This window comes from Rhinolophus ferrumequinum, chromosome 11 (assembly GCF_004115265.2).
Source record: "Rhinolophus ferrumequinum isolate MPI-CBG mRhiFer1 chromosome 11, mRhiFer1_v1.p, whole genome shotgun sequence".
Taxonomy (NCBI): domain Eukaryota; kingdom Metazoa; phylum Chordata; class Mammalia; order Chiroptera; family Rhinolophidae; genus Rhinolophus; species Rhinolophus ferrumequinum.
This window is the reverse complement of record NC_046294.1, coordinates 39177099-39197595: the sequence shown is the minus strand read 5'-3', so window position 1 is coordinate 39197595 and position 20497 is coordinate 39177099. Positions and strand designations below refer to the sequence as shown.

At 44.4% G+C, this 20497-nt stretch overlaps 1 protein-coding gene across 1 annotated transcript in view; it reads left to right on the top strand.

The window, feature by feature from the left end:
* The first annotated feature begins 2744 nt into the window (after positions 1-2744).
* SPON1 (spondin 1) overlaps positions 2745-20497 on the top strand; it is a 243942-nt gene continuing 226189 nt past the window's right edge. The window contains exon 1 of the mRNA XM_033119673.1: positions 2745-3172. Coding sequence (XP_032975564.1) covers positions 2935-3172 — 238 coding nt within the window. The 5' untranslated portion in view covers positions 2745-2934. The remainder of the gene's footprint in view (positions 3173-20497) is intronic.

The window sequence follows — 20497 nt, the reverse complement described above, 5'->3', positions numbered from 1 at the left end:
AAAAGGATTATAACCTTGGGATTGACATTCACATCTGCATTTTAAAAAGGATCATTTGGGTTTTGGTGCAGAAGACAGATTGGAAGGGAACAAGAGTAGATGAGGGCAGTCCAATTAGGAGGCTGAGACTTGATGACAACTCACTGGTGTGGTGGCAGAGGAGATGGAAAGAAGTGGACTGGGGTAGTGGAAGGAGAAACTAATGATTTTGTGATGGATTAGGTGTGTGGAGAGGACAGAGATCTGATGTGACAGCAGAGCTGGGTGGGGAAATCTAGGCTGGGTAGTGGATGGGCTGCTTAATAGAGCCTGTTGTCATTGCCCAGACGATGGGGTCAGTGGGAAGAACTCCACTTTGTTGCTGGGAAGGCTTATATTGAATGCTGGTTCTTTTTCCTTTACCAGCTATGGCACCTAGACAGGCAATTTTATAGGTTCCTAATCTGGAAACCAGGAGTAGGGAGGGGAAGAGGCCTCCTAGCTGACATGGTTTTCCTGTTAATGTTCCATAAACGCTTAACTATTACATCCTTGGCTGCTCCATGCCCACCCACCTTCACGTTACATTTGAATATGTTGATTTAGATGAAAAGATGTTCAAGAGCACATATTTGGGCTATTGGACATACAATAAGCTTTGTGAAGACAGGAGCCATATTTTATGCATCTCAGTCATTTCCTGTCCTGTAAGATAAAATCATGTATCTTAGGAACCACTTAGTTTGTAGCATATATCACAATTATAATTTGAAAAGATTTGTGTAACTGTATTTAATATTTGCCTTTCCCACAGGATTGTAAGATCCACAAAGGCAAGTCTATGTCCGCCTGTCTTGTGTCCCAGAGCTGAGCAATGGAGGGCCTTGGACATAAATGAATAAATGAATGAATGAATTTTTGTTCTCTCTGGTGCCCACCACTCAGCCCAGTCTTGGCCCCAAATCTACACTCAGTGTAAGCTCGCCAGATAACTGGGATTGTGCACGAGAGTCTAGCATGAACTCCGAGCCAGGACAGTAATGCCAGAGATAATTCACTCAGGACGCAGATGTGAATTTGAGTGTCACTTTTATAAAGGAAGGCTGGTCAGCTGGATCCGTTGCTGTTGAGGGTCAGGGCTGAGAAAAGAGCATACAGTAATTGGTTTCAGCAAAGGGGAACTCTTGGGTGACCTCAGAGAAAAGGTATCTAGTTCATAGTGGCAGCGGAAGTCCCAGCACAAGAACTGAGGGGTAAGTGGGCTGGTGAAAGGAATGGAGACTTCCAATACAGATGGCTCCCCTGGGCTGTTAGTGATGTCAAAGAAAAAAAACTGACCCCGAAAGCAAAGGAGATTGCTTTTTAAATGTAGGCTCTTATGGTGTGTTGACAGCTCAGGGGAAGGAGGAACTGAGTAACCAAAACTTCTGGGAGCACCTGAGGAGGGAGGTGCCCACGGAGGGGAGGCCAAGGCCTTCAGGCATCTCCAAGGTGAGCTTGATCTAATCATCCCAGTAGCTGCAGGGCCAGCCCAGACCCATTGCGGGGGTGGGGGCGGGGGTGGGGGTGGGGGTGGGAGGGACACTAGAGACCAGCCCAAGTGTTTTATATGGATCATTTAATTTGATTCCACCACCCTGGAGAGGAAGAGTGTGTTAGCCCGCAGGTACACGCTGACACCTCCAGAGCATAAAACTGAAGCTTGGAGAGGTAAAATACCTTGCCCAACTCTCACAATGGGTGAGTGGCAGGATTGAGGTTTGATTCAGGTCTGTCCCCAGGGAAACACTGGGGGACATTCCTGCACCTGGGCCTTCTCCTGTTTGGCCTTGGGGTTGAAGCCTGAGGCTCTGCCCAGTGAGCCCTCAGGCTCAGCTCCTCTCCAGACATCTGTCACTGTGGCCTGAGAACTTGAACTAAAATCTAAGCCAAGAAAACACAGGCTTTCCTTTGAGCTGTTTCAAAACTCCTTTCCAAGGCTATATGAGGATTCTCCTGGACCTTACGCACTTTTGTCTTTGTGAGCTCCTTCCTTCATAAAACAATAGTAATCATTATGGGTGTTTTTTCTTTTTTTTGACCGTGTAGATATAAATACATTAATATTATACAGCAAAACATTTTACTGGACCTACATAGTTTTATTTCTTCTGATTGTAAAGAAAACATTTTACATATTCAGGAATCTCCAAAAGTTTTACAGGCCATAGGTACTGTGCCTACTGGGCCCAATGGATGAGTCATTCTGTCCCTTTGTCATCTTCCAGTCTGACCTATTCCAACTCTGCTCCGGAAAGAGCAATAGTCAGATAGTCATGGCATCTGACCCTGCCTTAACTGGCTGAGGGCTCACTTTGCTCATCTATAAGAGGAATGAAAGTAATGTTATGTTTATTGTGGGCAGTGAGGGTGGAGAAAGTGAGCAGATACCATAAGTAAACCGCCCAGCATATCGCTAGGCACAGAGTGAGTGTGAAACAAAAGTTCGTTCTGTCTTTCCCTCCTTCAAGCATTCTCCTCCATACGATCCAGAGTGTGGCCAGGGGGAGTTGGGGCAGCGGCCTCCTTGGTGGTGGGACAGAGCCCGCAGTGTCCCGGTACCCTGTGAAGCCAGACCCTGGGAATCCAGCATCGCAAAATAAACACGGCCACGCTGCTAATCGCCAGCTCGGAAACAAAACAGCGCTGCGCTCGGGGATCTGGGCAAAATCAGCCCTCCCACCTCCGTCGCCGCCGCCCTCCCTTCCTCGAACAGCTCGGCTCGCTCAGCTCAGCTCAGCGCAGCTCGGCAGCCGCCAAACAGAGGCAGGCACCGTCTCTCAGCCGCCAGCGCCTCTACTGAGCTCCAGCTTCCTGCGCGGGCTCCGCCGGGTCTCGCTTCCGCGGGGACCCCTTCGGGCAGGAGTCAGGTGGCGAGGGCCGGTGGCAGCGGCACAAAGTTGGGGGCCTGTGAGAATGAGGTTGTCCCCGGCGCCCCTGAGGCTGAGCCGGCGTCCAGCGCTGCTGGCCCTGGCGCTGCCCCTGGCCGTGGCGCTGGCCTTCTCCGACGAGACCCTGGACAAAGTGCCCAAGTCAGAGGGCTACTGCAGCCGCATCCTGCGTGCTCAGGGCACGAGGCGCGAGGGCTACACCGAGTTCAGCCTCCGCGTGGAGAGCGACCCCGACTTCTACAAGCCCGGAACCAGCTACCGCGGTAAGTGGTCCAGCGTGGCGTTGGGGGCGCGGGACCCAGATCCCACAGGGCGCCGAACACGCGGTGCGGGAAGAGGGCGCACAGTCCCCGGGTGGACGGTGCCGGCGCAGTCCCGAAAGGGCCTTTCTGTCCTGGCTGCCCTCAGCCCTTTTAGCTGCCAGCCAGTTCCCGGGCCGTCGCGGGGCCACAGCCAGGCGAGGCAGACCCCATCTCCGACGCGCGGTTGCCGGGCGTGGGTCGTAGCGGAGGGACGCGTCACACCGGCCTGGATGGAAGGGAGCCGGCCAGCTCCAGGAGAGCAGTGGAGACCCTACTTTCTCCAAATCCAGCTCTAGTGGATAGGACCCTGGCTTCTCCCAGTTGGGTCCCAGGCATGGTGTCGAACTCCGGCTTTCCCTGCTCCCATCCTTGAAGGGGAAACGCTATTAGCTTCTCTGACACCCGCCACCGGAGGGACCGTCACTCCAGTTTCCCCGGACAGATCCCTTTAGGAAAAGGGACTTTAAGCTTCCCCCTTAATTGGCCGCAGGGTAGGAAGAGCCTGTGAAGCTTTTCGGAAGGGTCCCTGGAAAGAACTCGCAATTATTCTCTGATGGTCCCAGGCGAGGGAAAGAACCTGGATTTCTAGAACAGGCTCGGAGTGGAACGAGCCTTCAAAGATCTTTGGGTAGTCTCGGAGAGGAAAGGGGAACCCGATAAAGACGGAAAGGGAAGCCCGAATTCCGAGGCCTGTTCCCTGGAGGCCGGGGAACCTCGGCTCCCGAAACCCCGTAGGCTTTGCGTCCCAGCGATGTCGCGCCTAAGCTTCTCAGCCGAGAGCGGGCTTTCGGGAGCGCAGGGCGGGGATGGGCAAGCAGGTGAGCGCCTTCTGGGCAGGACTGGTAGCTCGACCCACACACACCTGAAGACCCCTGACTCCGTTCCCATGGCGCATCTCTTCCCTCCTCAGCCCGGTCATCTCCTTAGACACCTTTTCCCCAGGCAGCAGCCTCTGTTCTCCGGTTGGGAGACAGGACACCAGGCGGGAAAGAAGCCAGCCTGGTCTCACCTGGGGCCCAACGGGCAGTCCTGTCACCCTCGCCCCTTCATATATCATCTCTGGTGCCAAGCAGGGAAAGCGGGATTTGGGACTTTGGGGCACCTGGCGGGGCAAATGGGCCCATAGCCGCCGCCCTTCCACCCAGTCTTCCCTGTTCCTAGAGTGGCGCGGGAGGAAGTGGTGGGAGCAACATGGAGAAAGTTTGGGGCAGTGTCAGCGGGCCACACAAGCGACCAGAACCAGGGACCGCCCTTCTCAGAAGCTTCTCCCGTTTTCTCGGGTGCGTGCTCCGCAGCCCCCTGACTTTCTTCACCTGGAGCTACCCAGAACCGGCTTCCCGGAGCCCTTGGCACGTGGAGGCGCCCAGCGCGTGGCAAGCAGCCCCTTGGACCCAGGAGCGCGGGGCGGCGGGATCCTCGGGACTTCACTGAAGGAGAAAGACGTTGAGCTGAGGACATCCGACCTCGCCCCGGGCAGAGTGGGCGGGTTGGCGTGCGGCTGGAGTAGCCAAACCAACGTGCGGCCACAGCCTCTCAGCGGAGCTGGGAAACAGCCAGTCCTCTCGGTGGACAGGAGGGACACGGGCGTAACTCCATTGGCCTCTTTAAATCTCCCCCAGACGGAGGACCTGGGTTCTCTGGGGAAACTGCCGCGGCTCCCCATGTCAGGGAAAGATGTGGCTCTGGATTCAGATGGACTTGGGTTTTGAGCTGTATGAATATGATCTTGTGAAAGTCCCTTAATTTCCCTGAGCCCATTCCCAGCTGTGAAAATAGCTGTTCAAATTATACGCACAACCTCTCTGGGTATAAATGAGTTTACAAAGATGAGTGTGCTTGAGATCCCACATACATGTTAGTCTGAGTTGAATATGACCCTTATTGGTTTAATAATGGAGGAACGTGCCTGGCAGATTTGTTTTATTTTTGGTGTGTGTGTGTGTGTGTGTGTTTAAGAATAGGTTTTTCTCAGCACTCCTCCAGTCCAATCTACCAGTGAATGGGAGTTATCTGGGTCCTCAAGAATTAACTGAATAAAGGAATGATTGATTTCTCCACAGTAGCAACCTTGCCTAAGAGTGTTCATAATTTAAGCCCAGGAGGACTTTTTAAAGGTGTTTTAGGCCAGTATGGGCCCAGGCCAAATGTCCAAGTGGGCATCTCTTTGCACATGAATCCTCCTTGCTTGGATGAGCACTAGCAGCATAGGGGTGGGGGTGGGCAGCAGTGGGAGGGAGATGTATCAGGTTATTCATATGGACAGAGAAGTTCCATGGCTGCCTAAGTGTCCATGGCCTGGAGGTAGGAGCTGGGACTGGGGGGGAGGGGAGCACTAGACTTTCACCCTACAGTGATTTCAGCCTAAAATGTTAGCCTTTTGCACTGTGACACACTTACTCAGGCTATAGGTGGGCAATCATCTTTCCCCCCCTTTTGGTGGCTAAGAGATCTTGAAAGAAAGATCTTGCAGGAACCATACTGAGGGCTTCTGAGTAAATAGTCTGTGATTAGCAAACCTGATTCCGCCACTCAAAGTTAGGAAGAAAAGGGTGCTGGCCATGTATGGCTTAAACTTTCCTAGAATAATTATGTTAAAAGTAAGTCTAATGCATTCTGCTCGGAGTATTGATTTAGGGCTGTGGAAATTAACATTCCTCTGCTGTTCTATTTGCTTTTTTTTTTTTTCCCACTTTTTCCTGAATTAGGGCTCCTCACAATCCTTGGCTTGTTTTTCTGCCTCAAATCTTTGTCCCCAGTATTCCAGTTCATCCCTAAATAGCTTTTGTTCTCTGTGCTCCCCCCAACGCCCCCAGTATATCTTTGAGGTATTCTAGACTGGAATAAAATGGTCACTATTAAAAAATATTGAAACATCAGGTTTCTTCTCAACAGCCAGGATCCCATTTGAGATGATTATTCAGCCTTTTCCAAGTTGTTAGTACTGTATCGACTTCTTTCTCTCTCCCTCCACTTCTCTCTACTCTCCCTCCCTCTTCCTCCCCATCCCCTTCCCTCAGCAATAATTGTGCTTTAGAAAGCTCTGAAAGGCCTGCTCTGTTTCTGACCACGGCCTCCTTTGAAAAGGAGATTATAGTGATTAAAAATAACAAGTTGAGGATCCTCAAGAGGCTTCCCTTATGGGAGGACAATTTGCAGGACCAGCCATTCCCAGATCACAATTTCAAGCCAAATAGAAGAAAATCAGCTGAAATGTTCAAGAATTGATTGAAAATAAAAGAGGCTCTCTTGTCTGACCAAAGTTCTGTTTATTAGGAAAATAAAGCCAGACCCTGGCTAATGAGAGTGGCTTTTCCTAGATGGTCTTTAAAGGGAAATTTCAAGGAACTTGATGGGAAAAGAATGTCCTGTAGAGATTTGAAAAGCTTCTCCAACTTTAAGCATAATTGGGGGGTTTATTCTAAACTGGGAGGTTCGGAGACCTCCACGCTGCTTTGCCTTCGCTTTCTTTGTCTCACTGTGCCATAGGAGTGTGTGTCCCCAGTGAGTGCTTCAGAGTCTCCGACCTCAGCCTGGTAGAAAGAACACAGGCTTTGATATTAGCTGAGTCTGCTTCAACTCCTGCTAGTCACATAATCACTGTGTGACCTCAGGCAGGCCACTTCATCTCTGCGAGCCACTGTTTCTCCAAGTGTAAAATAAGAGTGCTTTCCCACATCTCTCCCACCCCCACCCCAGTGTTCTGTAAGAATTAGAAATAATCTGTCATAAGGAACTGTCACACAGTAGGTACTAAAATTAACATATGTTATGGGATGATTATTTTGGAATAAAAATGTACTTCGCAGCAAGCACTACATGAGACATTGTATGAAGTACTTCCTACTCATCTCACATATTACTTCTTATAGTACTTTGAGGCGGTTTATTATTATTATTTTGCAGAGGAGAACACTAAGTCTCAGAGAGATTAGTAAATTGCCCATACGTACACAGCTAATAATCTATGGAGTCACAATACAAATTTAGGGATCGCTTAATCCTAAATCTGTGCTCTTAACCAGTCTTCTATATAAACTCAATAAAATGAATTTGGGAGTAGGATGAATTCAGTCAGCTACCCTCAGCCTCTGGATGGTGAGTCTTTGCTGAAGGAAAACAGCAGCAACAAGTAAAGATAATAACTGACATTGCTTGGGACACAAAGTATAAAGTGTTAGGTCCTTATTTACATTTGTTTTTTTCTTTTTATAGACCAGTTTTGCATTTCTCCATAAACCAGAGGATTAATTTAGCAACATGAAGAACATTGTCAATCTTTTTTTCTTTCCCCCCATTTCTGCTGCCTCCCCCCACCACTCTGGTTCAAGCCATTGTTTTCTCAGTCTAGCTGCGCAGGACACAGCTCCCTGATCCATGCTGGTGTTATGAGCCTTGCACTACCCCTGCTAAGGAGGTTGGGTGGTCAGTTGCTCACAGCAGCTCTGGTGGCTTCAGGCCACTCATGATGGCTGCCGGCCACTCACGGCAGCCCTGCTCCAGGGAGAGGTGTTGTTCACAATCTTAGCTGTAGAGGGCGCAGCTCACTGGCCCTGGTGGGAATCAAACTGGCGACCTCAGCATTAGGAGCACGGCGCTCCAACCACCTGAGCCACCGGGCTGGGCCGAATCTTGTCCATCGTTAGCTAATTCCTTTAGTTTGTGGGGAAACAGAAACAAATTGAATAGGAAAAACACTAATTTGGTTATTGTTTTATTTTTACATGCAGATGTCATATGATCATTGCCTGTAAAATTATGTTTTAGAAATATGCATGTAGAACCTGAGAAATTTAAGCTGGATGGGGTCTTTTAAATAAACTCTTATCTAGTGATTTTTTGAAAAATTAGGTACTGCTGATGATACGTAATTAATTGTAAGTCCCTTCTGCCACCTCTCCTCTTGTATCATTCCCCTCTTTAAAAAAAAGTTTTTTGTTGAGGTATAATTGACAAATGACATTATATTACTGTACAACATAATGATTCGCTGTTTGTATACACTACAAAATGATCACGCAATAAAAGAAGAAGCTGCAAGGAAAGAAAGGAGTGAAGGTAGAAGTGGATAAAGCAAGAAAATGCACACGCATGTATGTGCACATGAGACAGAAAGAAAGATAGAGAGAGATAAGGAAGAAGGAGAAGGGAAAAGAAACTAAATTGAAAGCAAAGAAAAACACTGGGATATACATTCAGAATGAAGACCAAAGAAATATTTGTTTTAATTACAATTTATTGGGGTGACAATGATTAGTAAAATTACAAAGGTTTCCAGTGTACAATTCTATAATACATCATCTATAAATCCCATTGTGTGTTCATCACCCAGGGTCAGTTCTCCTTCCATCACCATATATTTGACCCCCTTTACGCTCTTCTACCATCGCCCCCATCCCCCGCCTACACTCTGGTAACCACTAAACTGTTGTCTGTGTCTCTGAGTTTTTGTTTCACCAAAGAAATAATTTGAGATAGTGGAGCCCCATCTTACTTGAGGGTTAGATTCAAGAGGCACTATGGAAAGCCAAAATCACATAAGTCAAAATTGTTCCTTAAAAATCCTTTCAAATTGTACATCAAATATTCCATGGATACTAGATTCAATCTAGCCTTGTTTGTGTACCCCTTCAGATAGCTTTGTTAGTGGGGAATAGAAACAAACGGACACTTCTCAATAAGTCCAGCTCTCCTAGTTTTCCCCTCAGCATTGGAAGAGATCAATGTTTCCTAAGTTGAGTACCAGATAAAACAATTGGTTCACTTGTCCTTAGAAACAGGACTAGTCCAAAATACTCACTATATGATGGATTGAGGGAACTGGGGGTCTAATCTCATGCTCACTGAAGCATATAATGAAGTAGCTAGTGGCCCAAATTATCTAAAGTGTTGTTTCCCCTCTCTTTTTTCTCCAACAGTGTGCAGTTGTGTTTGATTGTATATCAGGGAGCTCACTGTCACACAAAGCTTTCTATGTGGCTGGCTGGTTCTTGCTAGTATAAAGTTTTGACAGGGTGTCTTGGCGGGGCTGCAGTTGAGGCTAAGATAGAAAGGGTAAGGAGTTAGGTGACACCACCAAGAGTCCTTTGTGAGCTCTGCCTAGACAAGGCTTCTAACTTTCACAAATATTCAACACTGCCATGAAAAGTTCAGGGAAACTTAAACAGGGGCCTTACTCATATCTGCTGATTTGCTGAGGCACAGGAGATCCAAGGGAAAGAACTTGAATCCAGTTTACAGTTCAGGTTTAGATATGTGCAAATATGTCTCACGGACTGGGGTGGGGTGCGTTGGGAAAGGTTCTAAGCACAGACCGCTGTGCGGGGGCGGGGAGGAAGAGTGGCGAAGGTGGGCAGACTCAGAAGCAGGCCATAAAAACAGTGGTGATACTAGGAGCTACAGGAAGCTCTTCTGATGCTCCTCTTTTTCCTTCCCTCCTCCTTTTCTCCTCCTACTCCTTCTTCATTTTTTTCTCCTCCTTTTCTTTCTCCTCATAGCAATAACACTGCCTTCTGAATTTTCTAAACACACCAAGCTCATTCCCACTGCAGGGCATTTTTACGTGCTCTTCTCCATGTCTAGAATACTCAGCCCCAGATCTTTGTAAGGCTCACTCCTTGTCTTTTAAGTTTCAGCTCAGATGCTATCTCTTTAAAGAGGCTTCTCTTGCCACCAGTTTATATTTCCCATTACTTTTGCCTGATTTCTTTTCTGCATAACCCTTAACCAGTCTCTGAAATGATCTCACCATCTGCCTCCTCAAGCTAGAATACAAGCTTTATGAGAGCAAGTACTGTCTGTGTCTTTCTTATTGCCATTTTATTTCTAGTACCCAGAACAGTATGTGGCTATAACAAACAAGCACTAAATCATTATTTATTGAAAAAAATTAATGTATCATTTAAACTTCAGGAAACCTGGCGTGAGATCTCCCTCTAAGAGAGCTGAATTGAAGGAAGGAAAGTGTTTCTCTCTGTGCCAGAGAGAGAGGTGAGGCCAAGGGATGGGGACAGATGGCGAGGAGCTTCAGGCGGTGGCAACAGAGAGAAAGGATGCCCAGTGCCCTGGGGGCATGGGCTGAAGGTTGAGGGCAGGCAGATGGTCTGGGTCCAAGGTGAAGACTGCTTGGAGGGAAGAGGTCGGCAGTCATATGTGTGGTGGAAAGCAGGATCATTGACTGCTCAGAAGTGAAGAGCAGAGGACAGAAGGCAGAAGAGCAAAGGGAAGAGGCTGCCAGCTTCAGACACCGACTGACTCTGACTATATGGCGAATAGGGCAGAGGGGATTGTTGATCCATCAAACCTAGCTATCTGTTATTAAAGTGACCTTCCCTGGTGTCAACACTTCGTGGAGTCATTGTATCATTTCCAAACCTAGCTAGGTGTCAGGGTCACTTGGAAGGTTTTAAACTAATACATAGCTTCACTGGCCCTACCTCAACAAAGGGCTGGATTCCAGGAATCTATTCTTTCTTTTCTTTCTTTCTTTCTTTCTTTCTTTCTTTCTTTCTTTCTTTCTTTCTTTCTTTCTTTCTTTCTTTCTTTCTTTCTTTCTTTCTTTCTTTCTTTCTTTCTTTCTTTTTCTTTCTTTTATCTCTCTCTCTCTCTTTCTTTTCTTTTCTTTCTTCTTTTAAAGTAAGACGATGAGACACAAAGACATGGTGGCCAAAAGGCGGGTACTTTTCTATGAGTGTGCTTCCCCATCACCACCTCTCCCCGCATTCCTTCCCCAGCCTCCCATGCCCCACCTACTTTAGCACCTGGTCACATCACTGCTCTGTCCTGTTGCAGTGGGACACCAGTACAGTAGCCAGTGGAATATCCTCAAAGCTGGCACAATAGCAGCGTCCCTTGCCTTGGCAAGGGAGTGATGGGCAGAGGAGAACTGAGAGCTTCCTTTAGGTGACAACAGTCACAGACTGGCGGAGCCTGAGCTACGGCTGACCTAGTTGTACTTCTCTGTTGCCAATGTCTGCTTCCCATTCACCATTCAGGTTCTGTCCTTTGGAGTCAAGCAAATTAGGTCTCCCTTTGGCTATATATCAACCCTTGTGGTATTTGTAGGAAAATAACTACTATGACATCTGACTAAAATGCCCCATTTCTTCAGCCATTCTTTATAGGATGCTGTTTCTGGTTCCTTTGCACTTTGTACTCCAGATGTGCTCTGATCAGGATGGAACAAGGAGGAATGATTAATTTCCTTGTCCTGGACACTGTGTGTGTGTTAAGCTTGCCAGGTCTTGTGTTTGCTATTTTGGCAGCTGTACTCTGGGATCACACTAAGCTTGTAGCCAGCAAAATTCCTGTGATTTGCTGGGAGGCCTGCTGCCCTCCTCATACTACTGGCCCTAGTATAACTAGGTCCTTAAATATAACATTTGACATGATTCCCCATTATACTTAATCCAGCATGTTTGGGTCCACCCATGGTAGCTGTTAATCATTCATGAATCTAGATTCTGTCATTGGATGACTAATCCACATAATCTAATTTTGGATTATCCATGACTTTGATAAGCCTACCTAAGAAGTCTTTATCAAAGAAGTTGATAAGAATTTTGAGCAGGTCAGGGCTCATGACAGAGCCCTCTGACGTCTCATAAAGTATTTTCCTGAAGCTGATGTCCAGTTAAATAGTTCTGAAGTTATCTGATCTGTTGTCATTTCAATGACATTTAAACACCAACTGCCACCCTCCTGGTCAGCCACCTCAGTTTATTCATGAATGCCATTTCTTTAGCTTGCTAATGAATCTTATAGTTTAGACAGAATTGTTTTCCTTTTTTGCTTCAAAATTAGTTGGGACTCTTTCCACTGCAAGTGACAAAAATAAAGTTAAACTAACTAAAGCAAAAAAAAAAAAGAGTTATTGAGTCCCATATTTGGAAAGTCTGGATGTGGCTTCAGATATAAATGGATCTAGGAATTCAAAGGGGGTTTCTCCCTCTCTCTCTCCCTATCTATCCTTAACGGCTCTCCCTTCCACCTCTGTCTCGCTCCTTCTACCCTTTATCTCTTGGCTGCATTTCTGTGTATTACTCTCATTTTATTTACTACAGATAAACTTTCTCCAAATGACAGGGAGGCTAGCTGCCAACAACCTTCAATGAAAAACCTTTCAGTTAGTTCTGTAACTCAAAGAAAATCCCGTATCCCTTTAACTCTAAATTGAAAAATCTCAGGGAAGGATTCTGATTGGTTCAGCGTGGGTCCCATATCCAGTGGAATGGGATATGGTGATAGGCTAGTTCTGGGTCACAGTGACTTTTGTGACTTTATATTTTAAGAAGGAGAGAGGGACTGTGATTGGTATGCCTGAAGATCACATGGTCAGGATAGGGGAAGAAGTGGAGTCCTAGGCAGCATATGTTCTTTAAGTGCTTCCTCATTCATATTACCAGCTACATTCTCTCGGCTGACACATCTCCAGTTCCCCAGGAGCATCCCTGTCATCCATTCCTCTTCCCATTGTTCGGCTCAGGACCCATTCATCTGGCTCCCAGCTATCCGACAATGAGGTAGCACATGGGACAAAGAATGAACTTCTAGTGAGCTGTTGCAATGTGCCTCATATTCATTATCTCCTTTAATTCTTGTCACAAATCCATGAGATGATAGCGATGATCCCTATTTTAGAGAGATTTATTTTTAATATATTTTATTAATTTAGCAAACATACATACTATTACAAATATTAGTTCATTAATTGTCATAGCAACAACATGATATAAGTACCATTACTGCCATTTTATAGGTGATTAAAAATGGAGGCAATGAGAGGTTAAGTAACTTGCTCAAGGTTACGTATAGTAAACAGAGGGAAATATGAATATAGGTCTGTTAGCTACATCCATTGTAGAAAGATGGCCCTTACAATTTGAAATATGCATGATCTTTAATTTGGAGTGGGAGATGTTTCATCTCTGCCTGGGAATGCTGGGAGCATTCACTGAAGAAGATCAGAAGAACAGCTTCATCCAACCCCACCATACATATTTGCTCACTCTTGGACTTTTAGCTCCGTCTTCTTTCTGCCAGCTTATCACCAGCATCTTCTCCTGCCTTATCCTGGCCGGATGGGCTGAGTTGTGCCAATTTCTAAGTGAAGCATGTGAGTTACAGCTCTCCAGAGCTCTGGAAGTTGTGCAGAGTGGTGAGTAGACCACGGTAGCTTATGTAATGCTCCAGCAGTCCATACAACCTCATGTTACAACTTATGACATAAGCTGAAGTTCCCTGTAGTTGATGTGTGGGTGTGAGGACTGGGGCAGCTCAGTAACACATAGCAAGCTGGTGGATAACAGGGACTGGCCATGTGATGGAGCTGGGATCTGGTTCAGGACCTTCTCACTGAGATTGGGGCTGGGCCTTTGAAACCCAGAGGCAGAATGGGGGAGGTGATGGCACGGGACAAGAGCCAATGAGGGTAATCGGTGTAGCCAATGAATTGGGTAACAGTGCATCAGAGTTTATGTGGGATGGATAAGACACCATTTGAAGGACCCAGAAAACTATTTGGGACTTTGGTGGAACTGAAGATTTCATGTGGCAAGTGTACCAGGATGGGGAGAACTCAATCTTGAGTGGAGATCTGAGGCCAGGTTCTAGTGTGAAATATCAGACCTCATGCAAACAAGGCAGGCCAGAAAGGCCTTTGCCACAGAGTTGGTTTTTAGGGTAGGGCTATAATCCAATAATCACATAACTTTTAGTCTGATCTTCCTGAAACATAAGTCTGAATATGAAAATCCCTAACTCAAACCCATCAGTGCCTTCTCATCGCCTCCAGGGTGGTATCTACACTTCTTAGCAAGGCCTTGAAGGCTTTAACTGTCTACCCCCTGCATTCCTTCTTCCCCTAGCCTCTTATCACACCCTCCCTCCTAGCTTGGAATTTAATGAAGTACAGAATTAATTCTGGTTTTCAAGGCCAAGGCCGTGCCTTTCTTTCTACCTGGGATGCTGTTGCTCTGCTTGTCCACTGGACACACTCCTATTCCTCATTCAGCTTGCAGCTCAAACGCCCTCTCTTCCTTTAAGCCTCCTCTAACACCCCCAGTAGATTTACTGTTCCCTCCACTGGGATCCCACAGCACTTTGTTCATACCGTCATGACATCCATCATGTGTTATAAAAAATATCTGCTGATGTGTCTTTTTCTCCCATCTGTTAGACTGTGTACTTCTAGTGGGCAGAGGCCATGCCTTTTCTCTCTGTGTCTCCAGTGGCATAGCAGTGGACTGGCACAGACAAGTGCTCAGTAAACATAAGGATAAGGGAGGTTGACATATAACACATGGTCGCCCATGAGAAACTTTGGAGGACAAACCAAAACAGGAATGAGAAAGCTATGCACTGAAGACAAACGAATCCTTTGTCATTCATTCATTCATTCAACAAATATTTATCAAGCATTTTCAATGTGTTAAGAGGTATGCTAAATATTAAAGATACAGCACAGTTCAAGAAGGACTTGGTCTCAGCTCTCACAGAGCTTACAGGCTATTAAGGGAGACCAGCCTTTAATAATTAAAAAGTAAATATTTAATTAAAATTGGGCGAAAGATATTCAAGAAAAAGAAAGGTGGTGTTGACAGGTTATATTGTATGGAGATGGGAGGGCCTGAGAGGACGTCACACAGCACTTTATCTTGGGTGTGATGAGCTGCAAGTAGACTCAGTTTATTATAAGGACTTACTCAAATCTCTTCATGACCTGGTCCTGTGAGAGTCATCCCCCCAAAAAATGATCTTCATTGCAATCCTTTCAGTGGTCCTTCATTAGCACCTACTAGAGTTTTTCTTTGGAGGTTCAATCACTGCCCGTGAGGACCAGCTCTTTGAAATTCATTGTTGGTTAATCAGCCTACTGGGCACCATGATCTTCATGATCATAATCATCATCGTCATCGTCGTCTTCATCCCCTACATCACCACTACCACCACCCCCCACCCCCCCCACCACCACCACCCCCACCCCCACCATCACCACCACCACCACCACCACCACCGCCGCCACTACCATCATCCTTTATAATTTTTGAATCCTTTATATGTGCCAGGTACTGTGATAACTGTTTATTTAATCCAATTATTGTGAGAAAGGCAATAGCATTAACCTCTATTTAAAAATGAGGAAATAGGGAGGTTAAGTAACTTGCCAGGGGTCACATAATTAATACGTGGAAGCTCTAGGATTCTAAGCCAAAATCTTTGCTCTTAACCAGTTCCCTGTATGTGCTCAACATGATGGCTCCGGATGAACTTTTTTTTTTATTCCTTCGTAAGCATTTTTCTTCAATTTCTTAGGTCTCTTAATGGCCTCTCTTGGGAGGCACTTGGAAGGAGTCATTAGAGAGAAGATTCTATTATTTATTGCCAAGCAGTCATCTTTAGTCATCACTGGGACTCAGAACATGCTGTAGATTTGTTCCTTTTAGGAGAGTCATATAATGGGGTTCTGTGGAGGGATAGGGTCTCCTCTCTTCTTTCAGATTACCCTGTTTCCCCAAAAATAAGACCTAGCCAGACAATCAGCTCTAATGCATCTTTTGGAGCAAAAATTAATATAAGACCTGGTATTATATTATGTTATATTATATTATATTATGTTATATTATATTATATAAGACTGGGTCTTATAGTAAAATAAGACCAGGTCTTATATCAATTTTTGCTCCAAAAGATGCATTAGAGCTGATTGTCCGACTAGGTCTCATATTCGGGGAAACATGGTATACTGTATAACACCATCGTCACAATAATAATTACAAATTGAAACCCCACACTGAGTTCAACCTCCAGAACCAACAGAAATGAAGCATTCTAGGAAGCTAAGTTTATGATTAGTCCTTTAAGGGCACTGCACAGATGTACAAAAAGAACATTTATCATTCAGAAACATTGTTTAATAAAATTTTAATCAAAATGTAACTTACATACAGAAAAGTCCACAAATCATGCAGCTTAGTGAATTATGATATGTTGAATACAGTCATGCAACTGGCACCCAGATTAAGTACTAGAACACGACTGGCACTCCAGAGGCATCATGTACCCCCTCCAATTGGTACTCGCTCCCAATTCTCACACGTGTAACCACTGTCCTGACCTCTTGCCTGTTTGGTTTTTTTTCTTTAAAGTAAAGTTTATTGGGGTGACAATTGCTAGTAAAGTTACATAGATTTCAGGTGCACAATTCTGTAATACCTCATCTATATCTCACATTGTGTATTCACCACCCAGAGTCAGTTCTCTTTCCATCACCAGATGTTAGAAACTCTTGCCTGTTTTTAAACCTTATGTAAACATATATAAATGTAATCATACTTTTTGTATTCTTTTGTCTCACTCAAGAGCATGTTTGTGAGATTTATCCATGTTGTATGTAGCAACAATTTGTTCATTTTCATTATTATAAGGCAATTCTATGAATATGCTGTAATTTGTATATCCATTCTACTGCTGATGGATATTTGAGTGTTTCCAGTTGGGTGCTATTACCAATAACATTATTTTGAACATTCTTATAGGTGTTGTGTGGTGCATGTATGTGTGCATTTCTGTTGATTTAGGAGTGGCATTGCTGGGTCATAGTGTATGTATATATTCAGCTTCGGTAAATACTGCCAAAGAGTTTTACAGTGAAAACTGCTCATTTTCAGTTTATCAATTGTATTATGAGAGTTCTAGTTAACAACATTTGATATTATTTGATCCCTTTAAATTTAGTTAACCTGGTGGAAATTCAATAGTATTTTATTGTGGATTTAATTTTTAATTCCCTGTTGACTAATGAGGTTGAGTGTCTTTTCCTATGGTTGTTGACTGTTTAGGCACCTTCTTTTGTGAAGTAGTAGCTCATTCATGTTTTTTGCCTATTTTTCTCTATTCATCTTCTTATTGATCTGAAAGAGTTTTTTACATATTTTGGGTAAAAGTCAATTGTTGGTTTTATGTATTAACTGTGGCTTACTTTTTCTTAATTGTGTCTTTTGATGAGCAAAATTTTAATATCATCCCAATTATATATCTTTGCCTTTATTATCAGTGCTTTTTTTATGTCTAGTTTAAAATTTTTTACTACTCCAAGGTCATTCATGTTTTATCCTATGCTGCTTTTTAAAATCTTTATTGTTTTACTTTTCACAGTTAGCTCTACAATCTATGTGAACTTTATTTTGTGTGTGATGTGAGTTACAGACCAAGATTCACCTATGGTTATTCAGTTGTCCTAGCACCATTTATTGAAAATATCGTCTTTCTCTCACTGCTCTATGGTAAATACTTTATCATAAACCAAGTTTTCATATATTTATGGAAACTGTTCTGGATCCCGAGCTATTCAATTGGCCTATTTTTCTTTTCTTGCTTGAGTACACAGGCTTAATCTCTGTAGCTGTATATGTTTTGATATACAGCCCTTCCACTTTGTACTTCTTTCTCTGGATTGCCTTAGATATTCTTGGCCCTTTGCATTTTCATATGAATTTTAGAATTGGCTTATCAATGTCACAAAAACATGCTGGGATTTTTAATTTATATTGCACTAAATCTGTAAATCAATTTGAGAAGATTTGACATCTTTGTAATGCTGAGTACCAGTCCATGAACACAATCCAGTAACTTAATTGCATATCAACTCTGTACTAATCACTACACTGAGCTCAAATGTGGTTCGTGCCTTTGAAGGATTTACAGATGGGTAAACAAACAGTTATACACAAAATATAATGAACGTAATAATCTCATCACTGATAACAAGAGCAAATATTTATTAAGTGCCTATTATCTATTTGCCAAGCATGATTTTAAGGACTTTACATGGATTAATTCATTTATGCTTCGCACTGATACTTTGAGGTAAGTACTGTTATTATGCCCATTGTATAGGTATTTTTTTGTTTAATCTTAACAGGGTCTAAGAAAAGACAGCACCCACGTCTTGATAAGGAAGTCAGAGGAAATGTTACACGAAAGGTGAAAATTTAGCTGATTTTTGAAGACGTTTGCCAGGAATGGAGGAAGTGGAACATTCCAGGCGTATGAGTAGCATGTGGGAAAAACGTACTGCACGGTGAAATGATAAGGCTTTTCAGGGAACTGCCAGTGAGTGAGTCCCAGGACTGAAATATAGTGTGGCAGGGAAAGGGAACAGGAAGCTGGGTAGGCAGAGGCTGAGGGCCTTTCATCTGTGGCGTTTGAGCTTTATCCTGAAGGCAGTGACTGTGGAGCAATTGACTGTCTTAAGGTGGGATCCTCAGAAGTGGACTTTCTTCGTTTCCTAGGGCTCCCATACACAGTACCACAAACCAGAGGCTCAAAACAGCAGAGATGTGTTCTCTCACGGTTCTGGAAGCTAAAAGTCTGAAACCAAGGTGTCAACAGAGTTTTTTCTTTCTGGAGGCTCAGAGGGAGTTTCTTCCTTGCCTCTCCGAGCTTCTGGTGAAAATCCTTGCCGTGCCTTGGCTTGTAGATGCATCGCTCCAGTCTCCGCCTCTGTTGTTGCCTGGCCTTCTTCCCTGTGTGTCCCCATGTCTCTTCTAAGGACACCAGTCATGTTGGATTTAGAGCCCACTCTAATGCAGTATGAGCTCATCTTAAGTAATTACATCGCAAAGACACTATTTCCAAATAAGGTCGCAATCCCCCGGTACAAGGGGTAGACTTCAACATAGATTTTTGGAGGACACAATTTAACCCATAACACAAACCCTCAGGTGAGATTTGGGTGCAAGTGACTTATTAAGGAAGTGCTCCCAGGAGAAACCAGTAAGGGAGTGGGGAAGCAAGACAGGGGAGGGAAGAGACCCTGCTAGGCTGTGACCCCAGGCAGGGTCCAGAAGGAGAGTTTCAGTCTGATCCTGCAGGGCCATTTTGAAGTGTCAGGTACCCCTTGAAGTGATCCTCCTCTGATTTAAGGGAGCTGGGACTTTCATATTAGGCAGGGCTAGCTCCAGTGACCTGAGAACAGTCCTCGAGAAAAGAGCCACAGGTGTTGGCTGCTAGAAGCAAAGGCACATCAGTACCAGGGTCACATTAAAATGGTAAAAAGGAATTTGAGGGGATCTGGTCAGAGCACCTTTATTGTCTGCTTCTTTGTCCTCTGCTTCCCTTCCTCAAGAATTATGGCCTTAAGGCCACCCCACTCCACCCTAGATAGCCTCACACTGCTTTGCGGCTCTCTGTCTCAGTCTGTCTGTCCCTTGGAGATCTCAGCTCATTCTCCTGACACCTTTACCATCATTTTCTGCTTGCCACTGCTGAGCACCCCGTTTTTCTTCCTCTATTTTATTGTGCTTCCCCACCCCATCCTTTCTTCCTTTCTTTCTATCTGATCTTTGATAGACATCAGTAGCCAATTAGAATGCTCCTTTACTTTTGTAGGATGAACTGACCCGTCCCAGAATGAGATTTGCAATCTTTGTCTCAAAGTTCTCTGAGCTATCACTGTGTTGGTGGTTCATGGACCACTGCTACATTGTCCAAAATGGTGGCTTTAGTTTCTGGAGTTTTAGGGTTCTTCATTTTCAGGACTGAAACTAGTTTGAGGAATTTGGGAAACTAAATTACATAAATATTATATGTTAAATGAATTGATTAATTTTTTTACACTTTATTGATTGATTGATTTTGACATTCAAGATTATTTTATATTCATTTCAGGTATACAACATAGGGATTAGACATTTCTATAATTTACGACGTGATCCCTCTGATTAGTACCCACCTGGCACTATACATGTTATTACCATATTATTGATTATATTCCCTACACTTTACAGCCCCATGATTATTTTATAACTACCAATTTATATTTCTTAATCCTTTCACCTTTTTCACCCTGCCCCCAAACGCCACCCATCTATCACCCCAATAGATCTAGTACCCATCTGATACCATACATAGGTATTACAATATTATGAACTCTATTCCTTATGCTATACCCTATATCCCCATGACTACTGTGTAACAACCAATTTGTATTTAGTCCTTTCCCCTTTTTCACCCACCCACAGCCCCCCTCCCATCTGGCAATCATCAAAATGTTCTCTATTTATGAGTTTGTTCCTATTTTGTTTGTTTATTTTGTCCTTTAGATTCCACTTATAAGTGAAATCGTATGACATTTGTCTTTCTCTGCCTGATTTACTACACTCAGCACAATACCCTCTAGGTCCATTCATGTTGTCGCAGATGCAAGATTTCATTCTTTTTTATGGCTGAGTAATATTTCATTGTATATATGTACCACCTCTTCTTATCCATTCATGGACACCCAGCTTG